Genomic DNA, 17,078 nt, shown 5'->3' with positions numbered 1-17,078 from the left:
TGTCCTACTAGCAATTGGAGGAACATACCTGAACACTCTGTGGCCTACTGGTATTCTGGATTTACCAGCTTCCCGAAGCCAAGTAGGTGCCTCCATGCAATGTTCTCTTCCAGAAGGGCAAGAAGACATCACCTGAGTCAAACTGCTATCTCAGCCTGGCTTTCCCCTGAAATCTGCAAAGGCATCAGCTTTTGTAAAGCACCTCAGGAAAGCAGGGATGAGGACACACTCTGTTGTAGCTAGATACAACCTGGGGAACTGGGTCCCATACACAGACTTCACTACATTAAAAAACTGGGGGAAAAAAATAAGCAATTTGCACAGCATTCTGTTTAACTGCACCATTTTTTAGGGGAGGCAGAGTAATTTTAGGGTGAAGGATGTTTCTCTACTGGGAACAGGCTATCAGTTCCAGCTCTACCCACACACTCCAGCACTACAAGAGATCCATAAACATTTACATGGGAAAACCTCAGCCAATAACTACATAGTTCCACCTCAAATGGCTGTGAGATAAGACAGGGGGAAGGGGAACTCTGTAGTTAAAGGAATGGTGCAATTCAAGGCAACATAAAGCATCCTCTAGAGCAGCCGGATTGCATGTGGGTGGAATTCCTTGTTAATGAAGTAAAGAGAAAAAAAAGATTTGTGAAGGAGCTGTAGGTCTAATTGACACAGTGCAGACTCAAAACTTCTACAAAACTGATAGGCATCGTTAATTGGAGGTATACAGTAAATCGTTTACACAAAAGCACATTATAATTTCAGTTAAAGAACTAGATAAAATTGGCAATGCTCATTAGTTAAATTTGAATGCAGACTGACTCCATTTGATCTGGCATTACAAGAGACAATGGAAGCACTAATGTTCAATCTACATAAAAATTGCTTCTGGTCAAACTTTCTTTTGTTTCCTTTGAAATACATCTAACATCAAAGAAAACTGCTAAATCTGATGACACAGCAGGACTTCATTATTTATTACAGTAAACTGCCTTAACCTTCTTAAATATTTTAAATTAAAGAAGTTACTGTCTTGGCTGGCGCCTATTTTAACAATTTTTCATTTATATTTTGTCACTCTTCTTGCGAATCATATCTATTCCTTGGCTCTTCAGACTTTCTCATCGCTATTTCTCTTCCTCCACCTCAGCTACAAAGATTTACAGCACACGCCATACATTTGCACATGAACATGGCCACCTTGACTTTATTAACACCATCCTCTATAAAGCACAGCTCCCTCAGTTCCAGCAGCAATTCTAATGCTGCTGTGCTGTCATTCTTGCACAATAACTCAAGAATGCACTATTTATGTCATGCTTCTTCAAGCTCCTGTGCTACTTGCTTCCCACTCGCTGCAGAATTGAAATTGTCTATGAAGTCCACTCATTCACAGGTCACTTTCTTCATTAAACCATGATCAGCTTTTCCTATCATCAGGGATCCATTTGCACTATCACAAAAGACTTTCTGTCTTGGTTACTTATGTGAAACATTTATTCTGGATCTCCTTACCTAGTTGGATTTCAGTTCAGATCGACATGGTCCTGTGCAGTAAGGACAGCACAGCGCAGCCCAGCCTATGCAATAGAGGGACATGGCTGAGAGGAGCTTCCTGCTCCTTAAATCTTCAGTTGTTCTGATGAGGTCTGGACACACTGGAAAGTAGAAGCCACTCTGTTCTGAACACTGCAGGACACATTCCAGGACTTCAGTTTCCCTTCGTTCACTTTTTCCTCCATTCTCATATTTAATATTGTTGCTTACCTGTCAGCATTTTTTATGTCATTTGTAAAGCAGCATTATGTTTAGATTGAAAATAAGCGCACAGTAAAACACAATAAAAGAGACAGCTCTCCCCTTCCCTCCTACTCTATAAAAAAAAACCTACAAGACAAACAACAAAACACTCAAGAATTCAAATTCATTTACAACTTTGGCCAATATTGCCTGGATTATCTTTATTGAATGCTGTACATACTTAGAATACAAATCATGGTTTTTGCTATTGACTTTTTTCTCTCTACATTTCTGGCAGCCGCACCTTGATTATACTGACCCGTATTCAACAGCACCTTAGAAATGGTAGAATTTCAAGCTAAAAAAGGGGAAAAACTGACGATTGTCAAAAACCAGGAAAATATTAAGAATGTATATTAAATCTTCCAAAATGCACACAAAAAATACAAAAGTGAGAATTTCGTTATTCAGTATCAGTTGAGACACTTGCTAATGTATTTATTACAATCAAGTACTTAGACGAAATGTTCTACTGCCAGTTACAAAAATAAGAAAATCATGATATTAATGCTTGTGCAGTTGCTCACAGCAGTTGAGAGGCAATTTAATAGAAGAAGGCTTACTAGGTACCTAAGAAAAATTGCTGTCTAATTATTCACAAGAGATATGTCAAGTGTAATTAGTACAAAACGTCAACATTTCTACCCTGTATTGAATCTATAGACTGTAAAAATAAAAACAATTTAAAAAAAAAATCACATATTACCAGGCAAGAGATCCCTGTGCACAGAATCCCATGTAAACAAAGCTGGCGACAGTAAAACGTCTCCAGAATATAAACTGAATGTTAACTCCAACAGGTAAATATAACTAAAATTCACACTTTCTTATATATTTCAATATATACCTTTTAAAGCCTTTCCATTCTCAGTTTAGCTGGTTAGCTGTATTCATTCTTTGACTGGAAATATGGCACTATCTCTTCCACTCCAGTTGCAATACCCTTCTAGATTTTGTCTTGAGAAAACAAGACTCAAGATGTCTCCTTTAATAGGAACAGCTCACGTATGTTACAATGCATTTTATCTCCACAAGGTTAGAAGCGTGAAGGTTCTTACCGCAAGTGGGAAGCGCTGCTGCTGTAAACTGAACAGCGACTTGATTTGTTCTGAATGTCAAGCACCAAGATAGCTGGTTTCAATTTTCAAATGAAGGATGTCCCTGATTCTTTCCATTCTGTACTAAATGAAAATCCTTGCATCATTGTAAAAATTACCTTTTTTTTGCATCTTACAGAGTTGTGCTCATGGCTAGAGAGCATTTAGCCATCAGCCTTAGCACAAAATACAGTTTCAAAGTATTATATTTCTATTATGTCTTCACTGTTATTAATATTAATTCCAACTAATTTGAATAAATCTTAACATAATTTCATTACAAATTTGAAAGCAACATACTTAAGATTCAAATGAGCACTTAAGGAATAATGCTTATTAAAAACAAGATTAAATGCAAGTTCATTTGAAAAACATGCATAAATGTATATAAATATACATCAAAACATAATTACTACAATAATGAAATATAATTCACAGCTTAATGAGCAGAATTCTGTTTCCCCCTTACAAAAATGAATTATCTCTGCAGTGCTCAGCACATTCATCACAATTTCTGCAATACATAAAGAATACCAAGATTATCAACAGTCACATACACTTTGAAGTTAGGGGACACATGTATTGACTTGAGGTTTGTTCCATTTGTGTAGAAGGTCTGTAAGGATTCTCCGGTAGTTACATTCCACCACTATAAAAAAATAACAACACACTTTTGGATAGTTGAAGGAAGCTTAGCATGGCAAGCCCAGCTGACTGCTTTCCCCAAAGAGGTAGAATTAAAAATAAAAATACAAGCAATCTTGAGTGGAAAATGTTCAGGACCAGTTACTAGAGGTATAAGTCTTTCAGATTAAAAGAAACTTCAAAAGTACTGAAACAATTCAATTTCACAAAAGTATACAAAATAACAAATTCAGGTACTGCCCCTTTCTCCATCTCGAAATGTGATCAATAGACCTAAATTGTAACATGTCCAAAATTTTAAATATTATGCACTTTTATATAATCAAACAGATGATCTCCAGAGGTCCCTTCCAACCCCTACCAAATGAACACATCAAACATACTGCCAGACAATATAATTGAAATAATAACTGGATTAAAAAACTTAGCTGGACTCACAAGAGGATCAATCACGTACACATTTGAAACCATTTGCAGTTTTGTTAGCAGGACAGACTTTCTTCAGTGAGATTAGATTTATTTTCATTTTTTTTTAGTACAAGCACAAATAACAAAGATACAGAGAAACCTTCGACCATCATTCTACCCCATGATTGCAGAATGAAATTTCACACTTCAGAAAAACTGCAGACTAATGCAAAATTGAACCAAATGCAATCCAGCACAAAGCTGTTACTTGGCTGTTGCTATAAGAAGTCTGCCCTTTGTTCTTGCAACACTTGAGTGCAGTAGCAAAGTATCAAAACAGATTACCTTCCTCTTTGATCACCTACAAACACAGGTGGTATTACGACTTTTGAGCTTATTCATCTCATGAAATATGTAACATTATAGCTAATACAGATAAATAGCAGCTAATAGAGATTTGTAACTACACAGATATAATGTTCTAACTAAAAATACCTTTCCTAAAGTGTCTGGTTGTTTTGTTTGTTGGTTTTTTTTTTTTTAATTAAAACCCTCAAACATCTCTTAATTAGCTCTTGAACTTTGTTGGTGGATAAATGACCAGGAGCTGGGCCAGGAGCTGGTAGCACTCACACAGCAAGTTCAACAGTACATAGCCAAATGCACCTCACCTATGAATAAGTTTAGAGTTATCTTTCATGTAACTCTACAATCCAACTCAGTTCAGTTTTTAGAGGTCCAGACTTTAGGTTTTAGACTTTCACTGACTAGTTTCTACAAAAAGAGTGTGTAGGGATGTGTGGGTATGCTTTCATGCACATCATACACATCCATCTGTAGATCTTGAAAGAAAAATAGAAATGCAATATTTGGAGAAGGCATGGTTATTGAATCTGATCTCAGTGACTGGAAAAAGGCAAATGTCATACCCATTTTCACAAAGGGCAGAGAAGATGCTGGGAACTACAGTTCAGTAATCTTCACTCCAGTATCTGGGATTATTATGGAACAAGTTTACTGGAAGCCATTTCAAGTCATGTGAAGGACAAGAAGGTGATCATGAATAACTAGCACAGATTTACCAAAGATAAATCATGCTAAAAGACCCAATTTACTTCTATTGACAATAATGGTGGCTCTGCATCTTGCATGGCAAGAGCAGTGGACGTGAATATCCCTGACTTTGGCCAAGCCTTCAACATGGCCTCCTAGTGTCCCCAACGTCAAACTGGAGAGATAAAGACTGAATGGGTGGAAAAAAAGGTAGGTGGCAAACTGGGTGGACTGCTAGATTCAAAAAGAAGTAGTCAGCAATTTGGTCACTGTGTGTTGAGTCCCATCCTAGTATAAGAAAGACACTGACAAACTGGAGTAAGTCCAGCACATAGCCCTTGTTATAGTGGACACTTAGAAAAGAAAGACAGAGCACTGACTTTGTTCAGCCTGAAGAGAAGAGTAACTACTGCCTTCCACTACCAAAAAGAGGGTTACAGTGATAGAATCAGACTCTCTTCTCAGGACCCAGAGGTGTCCCTGTTGGAGCAGGGGACAAAAATTGATAGGACAAGGCCTTAAACAACTTGACCTAACTCTGCAAATTACTCCTAGCATGGGGCTGGAAGTTCCAGTCCTAGTTCCAGAAGTCCCTGACATCCTAAACCATTCTGTAACTCTAAGAAGCATCACAACACCATACTGTGTAACCACAAGACAAAATGGGAAGGAAGCTAGAGACAGGATGCATGTGTTGTTCTTTAGCACGAAATGAACATAAGAACATGTTTCCAATGTTAAATTAGAAAATTCAACTGTCTTTGTTAAATGGTTACTAACCGACTGCAAAGAATTAGTCTGACAGCATATCCAACAGCTAAACGCTGACCATCAATTAACCTCCAGCGCTCTGTGAAAGAAGAACTCCACAACCTGTTATTTCACATGCACACATAGTTTCTACTAACAGGTATTAGCTCTTGCATGAGGAAAAAGAGAAAAAAAAAAAGCATGAGAAATTTACAACTATGAAGAATCAATTGACAGACTGAAAGAAAGACCACCTCTTCCCTCTCCCAAAAAAACATAGGCCCAGTAGATGCCTGAACCAATGAAAGACTGATGGAAAGATCTACTTCCTCAGTTTCAACATGCCCTTATGCAAAGCTTCCTTATAGAATGTCTTTTAAGGCTGAAAATTATCACTTGCAATTGCTTCTAAATTTCTATTTAGAAAAAAAAATTAAAACTCAGTATCTTAAAAAAAAAAGTCTGACATAGAGAACTTTTCTGCTTAAATAATAATAATAATAATAATAATAATAATTATAATGCTGAGATTGAATGGATATTAAGGCAGAAAAAAATGACTAGGATTTTTAATATTAAAGATGTTAATGAAGGGCACTGCTAATAAAAAACTGAAGCTAATAAAAATGGAATATATGGACTTCGAAAACAAACTCCAAGTCTGAATTCTTAAGACACCTTTTCAGGGAGCTTTCAGATTTGAGAAAAAAAACCTGAAAAGTACAAGACAGTCATGAAAATGAAGCAGCTTTGTGTTAAGTAAAATGTATCAGGTTCATTTCTTTAAATTAGTCTGCATTTTCCTTTAGAATTCTCAGAGTACTGCCATGTAATTAGGTGTTAGGATCTTTTATTATTTCAAGGCTTACCTTAAGATAGCCTCCAGATGATACAAGCATTTTACTGTCAGGAGAAAATGAGAGGTCTGTTATCCAACCACCATGTGTTGGTTCTCCTTCATCTTCAGTAACTGGGGAGCAGAAGTGAAGCAGTGCGCCTGTTAAAATGTCCCAAATCTAGAAGAGAGTGATTATGTATATAAGTAAACTTTCTGGGGAAAAAAAAAAATCTCCAGTAAGGAAAGTTGAAATTTACTGTTCTATATTAGAAAAAAATATACCAAAACCCTTGTAAATAAGTATTCTACTTCAAGTGACAGAATAAACAAAAAAACCCCAATTCTCCTCTTAGAACTGTAACATAGATGGAGGATTTAATCACACAGGCCACTCACAGTAGAATTTCTAGTAAATCATGTGAATCAGCTCCTCAGCATTCATGGAACATAAATCTACCAATATGGTTACAAAGTACTGTCTCATGTGGCAAACTTTGCTATTTTCAACTCCCCAGTGTTCACCATAACGCTAATGAACTAGACATGTAGAAGACAAACTATGAGAACTCTTCTGTCTGTGGACTATCAATTGAAATATAAAATAAAAAGCAAGGTTAAAGCAGTACCCTTATTTCTCCTTTGTCATCTCCAGTGGCCAATAATTTGTTATTAGGAGAGAAAGTACAGCACCGCACACAGGCTTCATGACCTTCCAGCTCATGAAGAACAGATGAACTTTCAAAGCTCCATATCTAAACGAAAAACATTACAGAAGAGTGAAAAAGATAAGTTTAAGAACAATTATGATTTCTTTCTAAAAAGCCATTAGGAAGCACTAAAAAGGCTAAAAAGCCCTTAAGACTTTTTGTATATATGCATATATGTGTGTGCATTTATTATACTGTAGTCTGTTTTTCTTTTTATAATCTGAATCACACAGGAATGCATTTGCTACAAATTACTGAACCAACTGCAAGTATATTTAAATACTCTAACAAAACTGATTCTTTTACAAAAAGTTTAAAGTTGTTCGTAGAAAAAGGATTCATCAATCAATTTAAAGCTGTATTTGAAAAAAATAAAGGGACACTTTAAAAATCTAACAAGGTAGCTCCAGAATATTAAACAGTTTGCTGCTTTCTGCACCTTGCTTCTGAACATGATTACCAGATATATGGGCAGCACTTTCACTGGAAGTTAATTTTTCTTTAACTAGGTTTCCAAATTAATATTAGGCTACTAACAGAACAATACAAAGAACTAAACAAAGTGCTCTGCACAAACTTGTGCATTAAACTTGCATTTTATTTGTACAGAAGTCACCAGGACAGCCTCAAGTTATATCCAACATCAACTGTGAATGACTGTAATACCTTTAGAAACATATTCAAAGATACAGGAAATGTAATACTAGAAATACAACAGGATAACTTAAATAATCACTTGTTGTACATAATAAAAAATACAGCATATATTTCAGGATAAATAAGGTATCATTATCTTTGTACAGAAAGTAACCAACCTTTGCAGTTTTGTCAGCAGAAGTAGATGAAAATTTGCTACCATCAGGTGAAACAGCACAAGAAAGAACAGCACCTCCATGGCAAGCAAAAACTTTTTCTGTGTTTCCAGTAGTGATGTTCCAAACCTACCAAATATACAGGAAAAACAGGTTGCTTCTGTAACACTGCAAAAAGGTTAAAAAAATGTGTATCTTACACAACAATACATAGAAGATAGAACTCAGCTAAATGGCTCTAATATGGCCAACATTTTGCTATACTTACTGCTATAGTTAAAATCCAAGAAGACTGTAAATCTTACTAGAAACAGAAAATGCAAAATTGTGTCTTAAAAGTCAGCTTACACTTTAGGATCAATTCAATAAAGTGTGTGTCAACACAAAATACAAGAAATACCAAATGTTAGACAAGACAGTAAAATGTATTTAATGCAATTTGTCAATTCAAAGCCTTTTATTTACCTTAACAGTTCCATCAAATGACCAAGAAAGAAGTTTTGAATTTTCCAGAAATCTAAAATCCTTGATTGCTTCCTTGTGACCTCTTAGAAACACACATTCATTCAACTGCCAATTCCATACCTAATCATAAAGATGGAATACTTTTTAAAAAAATGTAATGGCAAACAACAGTTAAGAAGAATAAGCTAACTGATTAATTTTTAAGTCACAGAAATAATAAAAAGAAGGTGGCAACTAATTAAAATATCATTTTTATCATAGTAGAGATACTGAAGATTCAGGACGCCATAGTATTTGATAGCCAACCTATGAGTAAGTTCCCTATAACACACACATAATCTGATTTTCAAAGTGAACTTAATGCTTAAAATTCACCAGCAATTTAAAACAGTAATTTTCTAGGCACCCCAAAACTTTTGGGGTTTAAACCTTTGATTATTGCAACAAAGAGAATTCCATCATCTAGCAGAACTCATATTTTCCATACTTAAATTAACTTTCTCAAATATCTTTAAAGTGTATTTTTAATGAAATGCCATTTGGGTTTTCATTTTTATAACAAAATTACATTTCTATTTTTAATTCACTCAAAACTGAAGAGAGTCATTTTATGCTACAGAAGCTATTAAGCATCAATTTAATTTAAATGACAATGATTTAATCGTTTGCAAAGTGAAAGGTTTTCTGCATCAAAGAAAGAACAGAAAGCAGAGGTGTTCAGATGACAATCCCGGAGGCATAACTGAGGCACTGTCCACTAGAGGGAGCTGAGGACCCAGAAGAAAAGCTACCCTGAAAGAAGGATCCAAACGCCAATGAAGTGGTGAGGTGTCCCTTCAGACAGTGTGAGCAAGCCCACTGACAGACCTACACAAGTAGCCAGTTCTGGGTCGCATCCCAAACCCTTCACTTAATGCAATCAGAACTGCTGAGTTATCATGTTGGGAAATTAATGTTCCTTTTACTCATCTTAAATGAGTTGGTGCCTTTCTATCATCCACAGCATTAAAAACAGAAATTGTGTAATATTCATTCTCACACAAGCTATAGAGGCTACAGTTTCTACAGTCCTGTGCCCCAAAATGGAGCAATACAGAATAGAGTAGTCATTTACTGAGTTTACATTATCTATAGTATAAAAGATCTTTTAAAATAAATTGTAAGTTACAACATAATATTTTTAAATATCTTCCAAACCTGTATAACTGAATCATGAGCACTTGAAACGAGAGTCTGACAATCAGATGTAAATCGACAATGCTGCACAGATGTCCTGTAGGCCTCACGGGACTTCAAAACATTCCCATCCAACAACTGTAACACCTTTACAGTGAAGAATGCAATAACTGTATTTATTTGACATACTTGAGGAAAAGAAAAAAAAGTACATGCAAACTCTTTTTTACATAACATGAGAATTTAAATACATGATTCTCAGTCTATGGACTGGAACAACCAAGAATTTCATATTGGCTTAGTCCTTGGTAAAATGAAATTCTGAGCTACATTATTAGCACTACCTTTAAATTATTGTCATTTAGGCATCACTCACAAATGCAAAAACTTTGAAGTACAATGTTGAAGTATATTTTTGTACAAATTCACTCAAAAGACATTAATTTAAAAAGAAAAAGCACCAAGAAGGATGTTTGCTTACTACTTTTAAAATCAAGTTTAGGATTTAATACCTTTATTGCTCCACTCTCCTGTCCAAAAGCTGCAAATCTAAGATCTTCACTTAAGCAACAGCAGGAAATGGAGGATTCTTGAGCTGCTGTCTGCATAACAACACTGTCTGTATTTCCATTGATAAGCTGCAAGACAGGAAGTTAACTAAGTTATTACAACATTTTAAATTTTAAACTTACACATATTACAATACAGAGCTAAGAATGCTAAAGAGAACAATGTACCAGTTTCAAACTTTGAATTATAAGGATCAGTTACTTTCATAAAGCCATTGCTTTTAAGGTCAGTGTAAATGCTCTCTGAGCAGGACAAGTTTGCAGAAGGAAACGTATCTCAGTATTAGAATGCTTTTAAAAGTCTGACCACAGAAAACAGTAACTCAAAATGCTACCCTCAGATTTCAAAAGCCATATAGCAAGGTCCACACTCAAAATTACCTTGCCAGCCAGATTTTACAGCTCATGCCAAATGGAGCATAAAATACTTTAAGTGCATCCTCTAAGCATGACTTTAAACTTACTAGCACACACAACACATCAAATCTCAACTCAGTAGCATCCTCAAATTCCCTAGGTAAAAAAAAAATCTTTAGAATACAATGATTTATAAAACAAAGTTTAGAATGCTACCAGTGTGAAGTGTTTAAAAAGCTACACACTGCACATCAAAAGGTGACTCAGATCCCAATACAAATTACAAATCACAAATCACAGTTGCAAGAAAAACTGCTTTTAGAGATGTGATAGCAGAGTTATACTGTTAAATTACAGTACAAACGCTTAACTGCAATTTGGCTTTTCAGTCAATTTCTCTTCTTGTGAAAAGGGCAAAAAAAAAAAATTCTCTTTCTCCAGTGGAGTTTTCTCTCATGACTACACCTCTACAGGCTGTCAGAATACTGTATTTAGGGCAGAAAATCTAAGCACCGTCCTTCTCTAGGAAACAGCTCAAGTTACAGTAGAAAAATATTAATCCTAAGTAAATAGACCAGGTCTACTAATTCAAATGAGAGCCAGACTACACCATTACACAGTAGGTCCTACTGATTTTACAATTCAGGAACTAGCGATTATCCTAAACTGCTCCCCACACATAAGCGGGTATAACTCCATTCGCTGTGGTTTCTCCCATCTCTTCACTGCAACAGATGCAGTAAGAATTCACTGCTTTCACAGTTCAAAGCAAAGGTCCATTCCTGTTCAAATGCTCATTTAGGCTAAACACCTGAAAGAGCTATCTCATGGCCAAAGATTTGCCATTACCCATTTTTTGGGTTAACACACAATCCGTTTGTGTAAGCAGCATTCTGCAACAAATATGAAAGTGTTTCCACTTTTGAAGTTACAGTCAAGTAGAAGCATAATCTGTATTGCCTAAACTTCAAAGAAAATCCTATCAACTGACTATTTGATGTACTGGAGAATCACAATTAAAGAAAAGATGCACATGCATTTGCTATCATGGAATGACAAAATATATTCTGGATGTAGGTGTACTTACTACTTGGGGGGTGAGGGGGTCCGCAGTAATAACAGTGTGTCCACTACTAATATTTACTTTAGGACATAAAAAACCCCCATACTATCCTAAGGCTATAGACAGACCTGGGATCACACCTTTCACTCCCCAATTTGACACGATTCCTTCAGCTACTCCACAGTAGGTCTCATGCATTACGTACATGTGCTGTGTAACACATTCTGCACACATTAAACATTGCTGTGCACATCTGAAACACTTGGAGGGCCCACAGCCTCACCAGTCATGAAGAGAAAACAGTTACATTCCTCTTCATTCAGCTTCAGTTTCAACATCCGTATGAAAATTTCCCCTCAAACTTCATTTTTTGCTTACTAAACTAGGCAGAGTTTCTAGACATAAAAATGTAATCATACATTAAGAGTCATTTGCTCCAGATTCAAGTGCTGAAAGCCACGAACAATCAGTTCTTTCAGAGCTTCCTCTGTTTTCTACTGAGATTTGCAGATAACATTTGAATGTACAAACATACTGAGAAACACAGCTTACTTGTAAATGCTTCTGATTGTAAATTGCTAAGATCATCACTTCACCATTGTGAAATACAACATCTAGTTCACTTTTTAGCACAGCATCAGAAGACTGGCACACCTTCTTTGTTTCCCAAATCTGTTGAAGAACACAGTATTTTATTAGTTTTATTAAATGATAAGTTTTAAAGCTTGCTGAGTAAGAGTACCTGTAAACCTAAGCCTTTTAAACTTGGAAGTAACAGTGATTTTTTTAAAAATCAATGAAAGTTATACTTCTGCTATTTCTATTTACTAGGGAAGGCTGGGCAATTACTATAGTGACCCCAACAGATGAAACAGAACTAATTTTTTTCAGACTGACTAGCAGACTCCCATGTTTAGAGTCATAGCTATACAGCCCACAATTTTCTAATCCAAAGAAGAACGTTAAAATCCAATTCAAAAAAATACCAAGTACAGATTTCTATACTTCAACTGCTTTCAAAATTCCACGAGCATAAGCATTAACATGGGAGAAAAGGAAAGGTTACCTTGGTAAACTACAGTTTTACTTTCACAGGTTTCCATGAGGCATTACAGTTACAGAAATCTACCCTAAATATTAGCACGCAAATATATCTAACAATGTAAAGAGCAGCAAGTCTGCTAGGATCCTCAAAAATTTCACAATTCCTGATTCTGATAAAATCTAAAACATAATAGAAGGTTACAATTACTCTTGAACAGCCACAGGGCTTAATCATAAGATATACAGTAAATTTAGATATATAGTAAATAAAGTAAAAAAGCCAGCTCATTTTACTGTATATATAAATAATCTTATAACCAATATTTAAACTTATATTGGTTATAAACATACACAAACACTAAATATATATCATATATAATAAAACCATAACATATATTATGTAATTATATAATAATTCCTTGAATTAATTACTTAATTATTTTTTTATATATATACATATTAATCCACATTTTTCAAAAAAGAAAGATGTCATCTTACGCGTATTGTCTGGTCATCAGATGATGTTAGAAATAAAGATCCATCTGGTGAAAACGTCACACAGTGAACCCAGCTCATATGTCCCCTACAATATGCTACTTTTGATAAAGATTTTATATTCCACAACTACAACAAAAACATGAAAGAAGAACTCAAATAGATTTAGATTACATTTACAGGGTAAGCAGCGCAAAACAAGTACTATACTTAATTACTATTTTTTCTAGTATTTTCTGCTTATTCTGAAATCAGATGTAACAAGAATCGTGCCTGCTTATCACATTTCGATGGTCAGGGAAATTGAACCAGTAGCCTCTTTGACTGCTGCAATTTTAAAAGATGAGGGTGGGGTGGGGAAGAAAAAGGAAAAAAAACCCACTCATAGTGTAGAAAAGTACAAGTTCAACTGACCAAGTAAGATCAAAAAAACCAAACCAAAACAATTACAAAAACTTCAAACAACAAAAAAACCCAACCCCAAAACTGATACTTGTACTGGCTTATTCTGGCCATGCTAGTCCCAAAGTTACTGCAGCTGTTTTATTCCTTTTTAGTGAGTTCCCACATTCTGTAGCAGCATATAGAAGGAGAGGAGGCTTTGTCTGAGTTAAGCAATGGGAAGGCCTATATTCCTGAGAGTGACAACAGTAACTTTAAAGAAATTTAGTAGTCTAGTCTTTTGATATAAACATGAGTTCTCTTGTCCAAAATAAATGTATAAATTGAATGTTATTTCCCAATTAAGATTTTACATTTCAGAAGTGAGTGAAGATTAAAAAGAATGAAGCACACCAAAAGCCTGTTACATTTATTTTACTTCTGCATACAAGAAACTATTAAGACAAACATAAAATCTTATATTACAAATAGTCTTTCCTGGTACACTGTAGCAAAGACAATCACTTACCTCAACAGAACAGTGAGACAAAGCAACTGCTACTAACTCATCACCAGGACAAAAGTCACAGTATTGGATTGTACTGTGATGACTTATGATGACTTGTGTTAGCAAATTACATGTTTTAACATCAAAAAGCTGTGAACACATAATCACAATAGTTAGTACTCATCTTACATGACTTCACTATAGACAAACAGCTTATATGCTCAATAGTGTACATTCTTGAATTTAGAAGGTATTTCTCTCAGTCAACAAGTTTGTTGCCAGCGTATTTTTTACTTTACACACGCTTGAAACCATGCACCTTATATCTGAAACAGCTTAATGGCCTAGATTTTTGTCTTTAATCATAATTTCTAACTAGATGATCTTTAACGTCCCTTCCAACCCAAACCATTCTTTGATTTTATACCACCAAGAAAATTATTAAAGTGAGGTACTTACCAAAAGCTTATTTTTGGCTACCACCAAAATCATGTCACCATTTCTGGACCAAGAACAACATTTTACTAAAACCTCCACATCATCTGGTTGCTCATCTGCATTTCTGAAGAAATCTTTTATCTCAATACTTCTCAGTTCATTTGCTGAGCGCACTTCCCAGAACTGCAACAAAAAGTAAAGGAAATACACAAAACCTGTTTTTACTGATGTGGATACAGAATACCACATGGGAGAGATAACTCCCAATCGCTTCTGGAGAAGAAGGAAGGTGGGGGTAGAATAGAAAAAAAAGCCTTTGCTACTTTTGCCTGTTGAGAAATAGTATTAGAATATTCACAAGCCCAGACAGTTTAGATCAAAAGGGAAAGGAAAAAAAACAAAGGAAAAAAGAAAACAAACAACAACAAAAGATCTTTACACTGTAGCAGAACCCTCTCCCTGGGTTTTTCCCTCATATCATGAGTTGCATAGAAATGGCTTTTAACTTTTATGTCTATTGGTGATTCACTTTCAGAGATAACAGAACTTTCAATTAATCAAATTTTATTTTTTTAAAACAAGTTTCTCTCCCCCACAAGTTTTCTTGAAGTACATTGTGGGGGGAAAAAATAACAAAAAAAGAGATGGTGAAAAGTGAAGTTTTCAAAATGAAGCTAGCTAGGATTTATATACATCTACAGACAACCAAGTTTTTTCCCCTGGTACTGGACAAGCCATTTCAAAATCTATATATTTTGCATTTCACAAAAAAATAAAACCAGCATAAAAACAAACAGTTGATTTAAAAATACACTGTACCTTTACTGTCCCATCTGTTGAGCAGCTAGCAACATATTCATCATTTGGTGAAAATCTACAGTGATTCACGGAATTTACATGACCCATCATTGTATTTCTACAATACTTCCTGTTCAAATCCCAAAGCTGCATGAGGAGTAAACATATAAATATCATCATATTCATGAATTATTCAAAAAACAAAATGTTCATGTTCGCAAAATCATGCGCTGGCAACCAAAACCTTTCCCCCCCCCCCCTTTTTTTTTTCCTTAGTTTTACCCACATGCTCAAGGACTTGAGGTGATGCCCTGTGCTACCCCACAATTTACCTTCATTTGCTAATGTGCATGGAAACTGTTAATATCCAAATTACCTGGAACTAGTTAAACTTTCGGTACAGTGCAGACAAGGCCCTTGAACAACACAAGTTACTGGAAGTTTCCTCAGACTGAGGAAGAAGCTTCCTCTTGCATCTTTCCCTTTCGACTTTGAAGTTCAGAATTACGTAGCTTACACATAATAACAAAAATGAAATCTCTCATGTTAGTCTTGGACAATCAATTAACTGGTTATAATAAGCAGTATGAGAATAATCTCACTTACTTTGATGAAAGTGTCATTTGAGCAGGTGGCTAAAAGGTACTGACCACTTCTGTTATTGAACTGACAGCAATTGACCTGCTCCGAGTGTTCTTCATATACACATCTACACTGGCCTGTTCTTGAATTCCAGATCTAGACAGAATTGAAGGATGAAAGAGACTTTTAAATATATTTAAAGTATTAAAAAAAATAGTAAACTCTGGTGAAATACAGATGAAGCCCTAAAACATTCTTAATAACACCTTAAAAATGCTTTGAAGATAAAGGGAAAGCATATATATTTACAATTAGAAACAAGAAATTATAAGAGGAAAGATGATAATTCAGATTAGAAACTGATAAATACTGGAATTTCACCAAGGTTTTGCCACAATACTGAGAAATTTAAAATGTCAATTAATTTACATGTAAGAGAAAATTTTAAAAAAAGAGTTATGGATACATTCATCTCATGTTATGAATAGGATTGGACTCACATATTATATTCTACTTAAAAATAATCATCTGATAATTCAGGTAAAATAAGTGATAACTCTGTAAGTGTGATGTTAACACTAAACATCTTTTACGTTATGTAACAAGTGTGGCTTTTCTGTTTGTCTGTTTCTTAAGTTGTGAATTATTCACATAAGATTTAAGACAGTTAAAAAATGTTCAGTCTTAAGAATTTGCCCTGCCTGAATTGGTTAAAGCTGAAACTAGAATTATTAATTAAAAAAAAAAAAAAAGTTGTCTGCTCTCCATTTCCTTACCTTCACTTTTTTATCAGCTGAACAAGTTGCTACAAATTCACCATCTGCAGAGAAAGCGCAACAAAGTATTTCATCATCATGGGCACTTATCTCCAGGAGTCTCTCTCCACTTCCTGCTTTAAACACCTAAAACAATAAACAATAAAACCTTATAACTTGCTTGCAATTTTAGAACACAAATATAAGTTTGTTTTCTCTCAAACAGTTCTCTTCATAAAATTTGTTTACTTTTGAAAGCATTTATAATTTCAGGGAAATTAGCATAATAATTATAAAACATTTCATTTTAGCTTCAATTTTGTAAAGTTGATAT

General features: G+C 34.9%; 1 protein-coding gene across 1 annotated transcript in view; it reads right to left on the bottom strand.

Moving 5' to 3' along the window:
• Positions 1-3,405: 3,405 nt before the first annotated feature.
• Positions 3,406-17,078, bottom strand: part of APAF1 (apoptotic peptidase activating factor 1) — a 29,300-nt gene continuing 15,627 nt past the window's right edge. The window contains exons 13-26 of the mRNA XM_010190227.1: positions 16,766-16,891; positions 16,014-16,145; positions 15,429-15,554; positions 14,631-14,792; positions 14,193-14,321; positions 13,286-13,411; positions 12,296-12,415; positions 10,267-10,392; positions 9,776-9,901; positions 8,579-8,698; positions 8,117-8,242; positions 7,221-7,346; positions 6,626-6,772; positions 3,406-3,549 (exon numbers count right to left, since the gene is read on the bottom strand). Coding sequence (XP_010188529.1) covers positions 3,406-3,549; positions 6,626-6,772; positions 7,221-7,346; positions 8,117-8,242; positions 8,579-8,698; positions 9,776-9,901; positions 10,267-10,392; positions 12,296-12,415; positions 13,286-13,411; positions 14,193-14,321; positions 14,631-14,792; positions 15,429-15,554; positions 16,014-16,145; positions 16,766-16,891 — 1,836 coding nt within the window. The remainder of the gene's footprint in view (positions 3,550-6,625; positions 6,773-7,220; positions 7,347-8,116; positions 8,243-8,578; positions 8,699-9,775; positions 9,902-10,266; positions 10,393-12,295; positions 12,416-13,285; positions 13,412-14,192; positions 14,322-14,630; positions 14,793-15,428; positions 15,555-16,013; positions 16,146-16,765; positions 16,892-17,078) is intronic.

Source organism: Mesitornis unicolor, unplaced genomic scaffold (genome assembly GCF_000695765.1).
Source record: "Mesitornis unicolor isolate BGI_N332 unplaced genomic scaffold, ASM69576v1 scaffold19240, whole genome shotgun sequence".
NCBI lineage: Eukaryota > Metazoa > Chordata > Aves > Mesitornithiformes > Mesitornithidae > Mesitornis > Mesitornis unicolor.
This window is presented reverse-complemented; position numbering and strand designations above follow the sequence as displayed.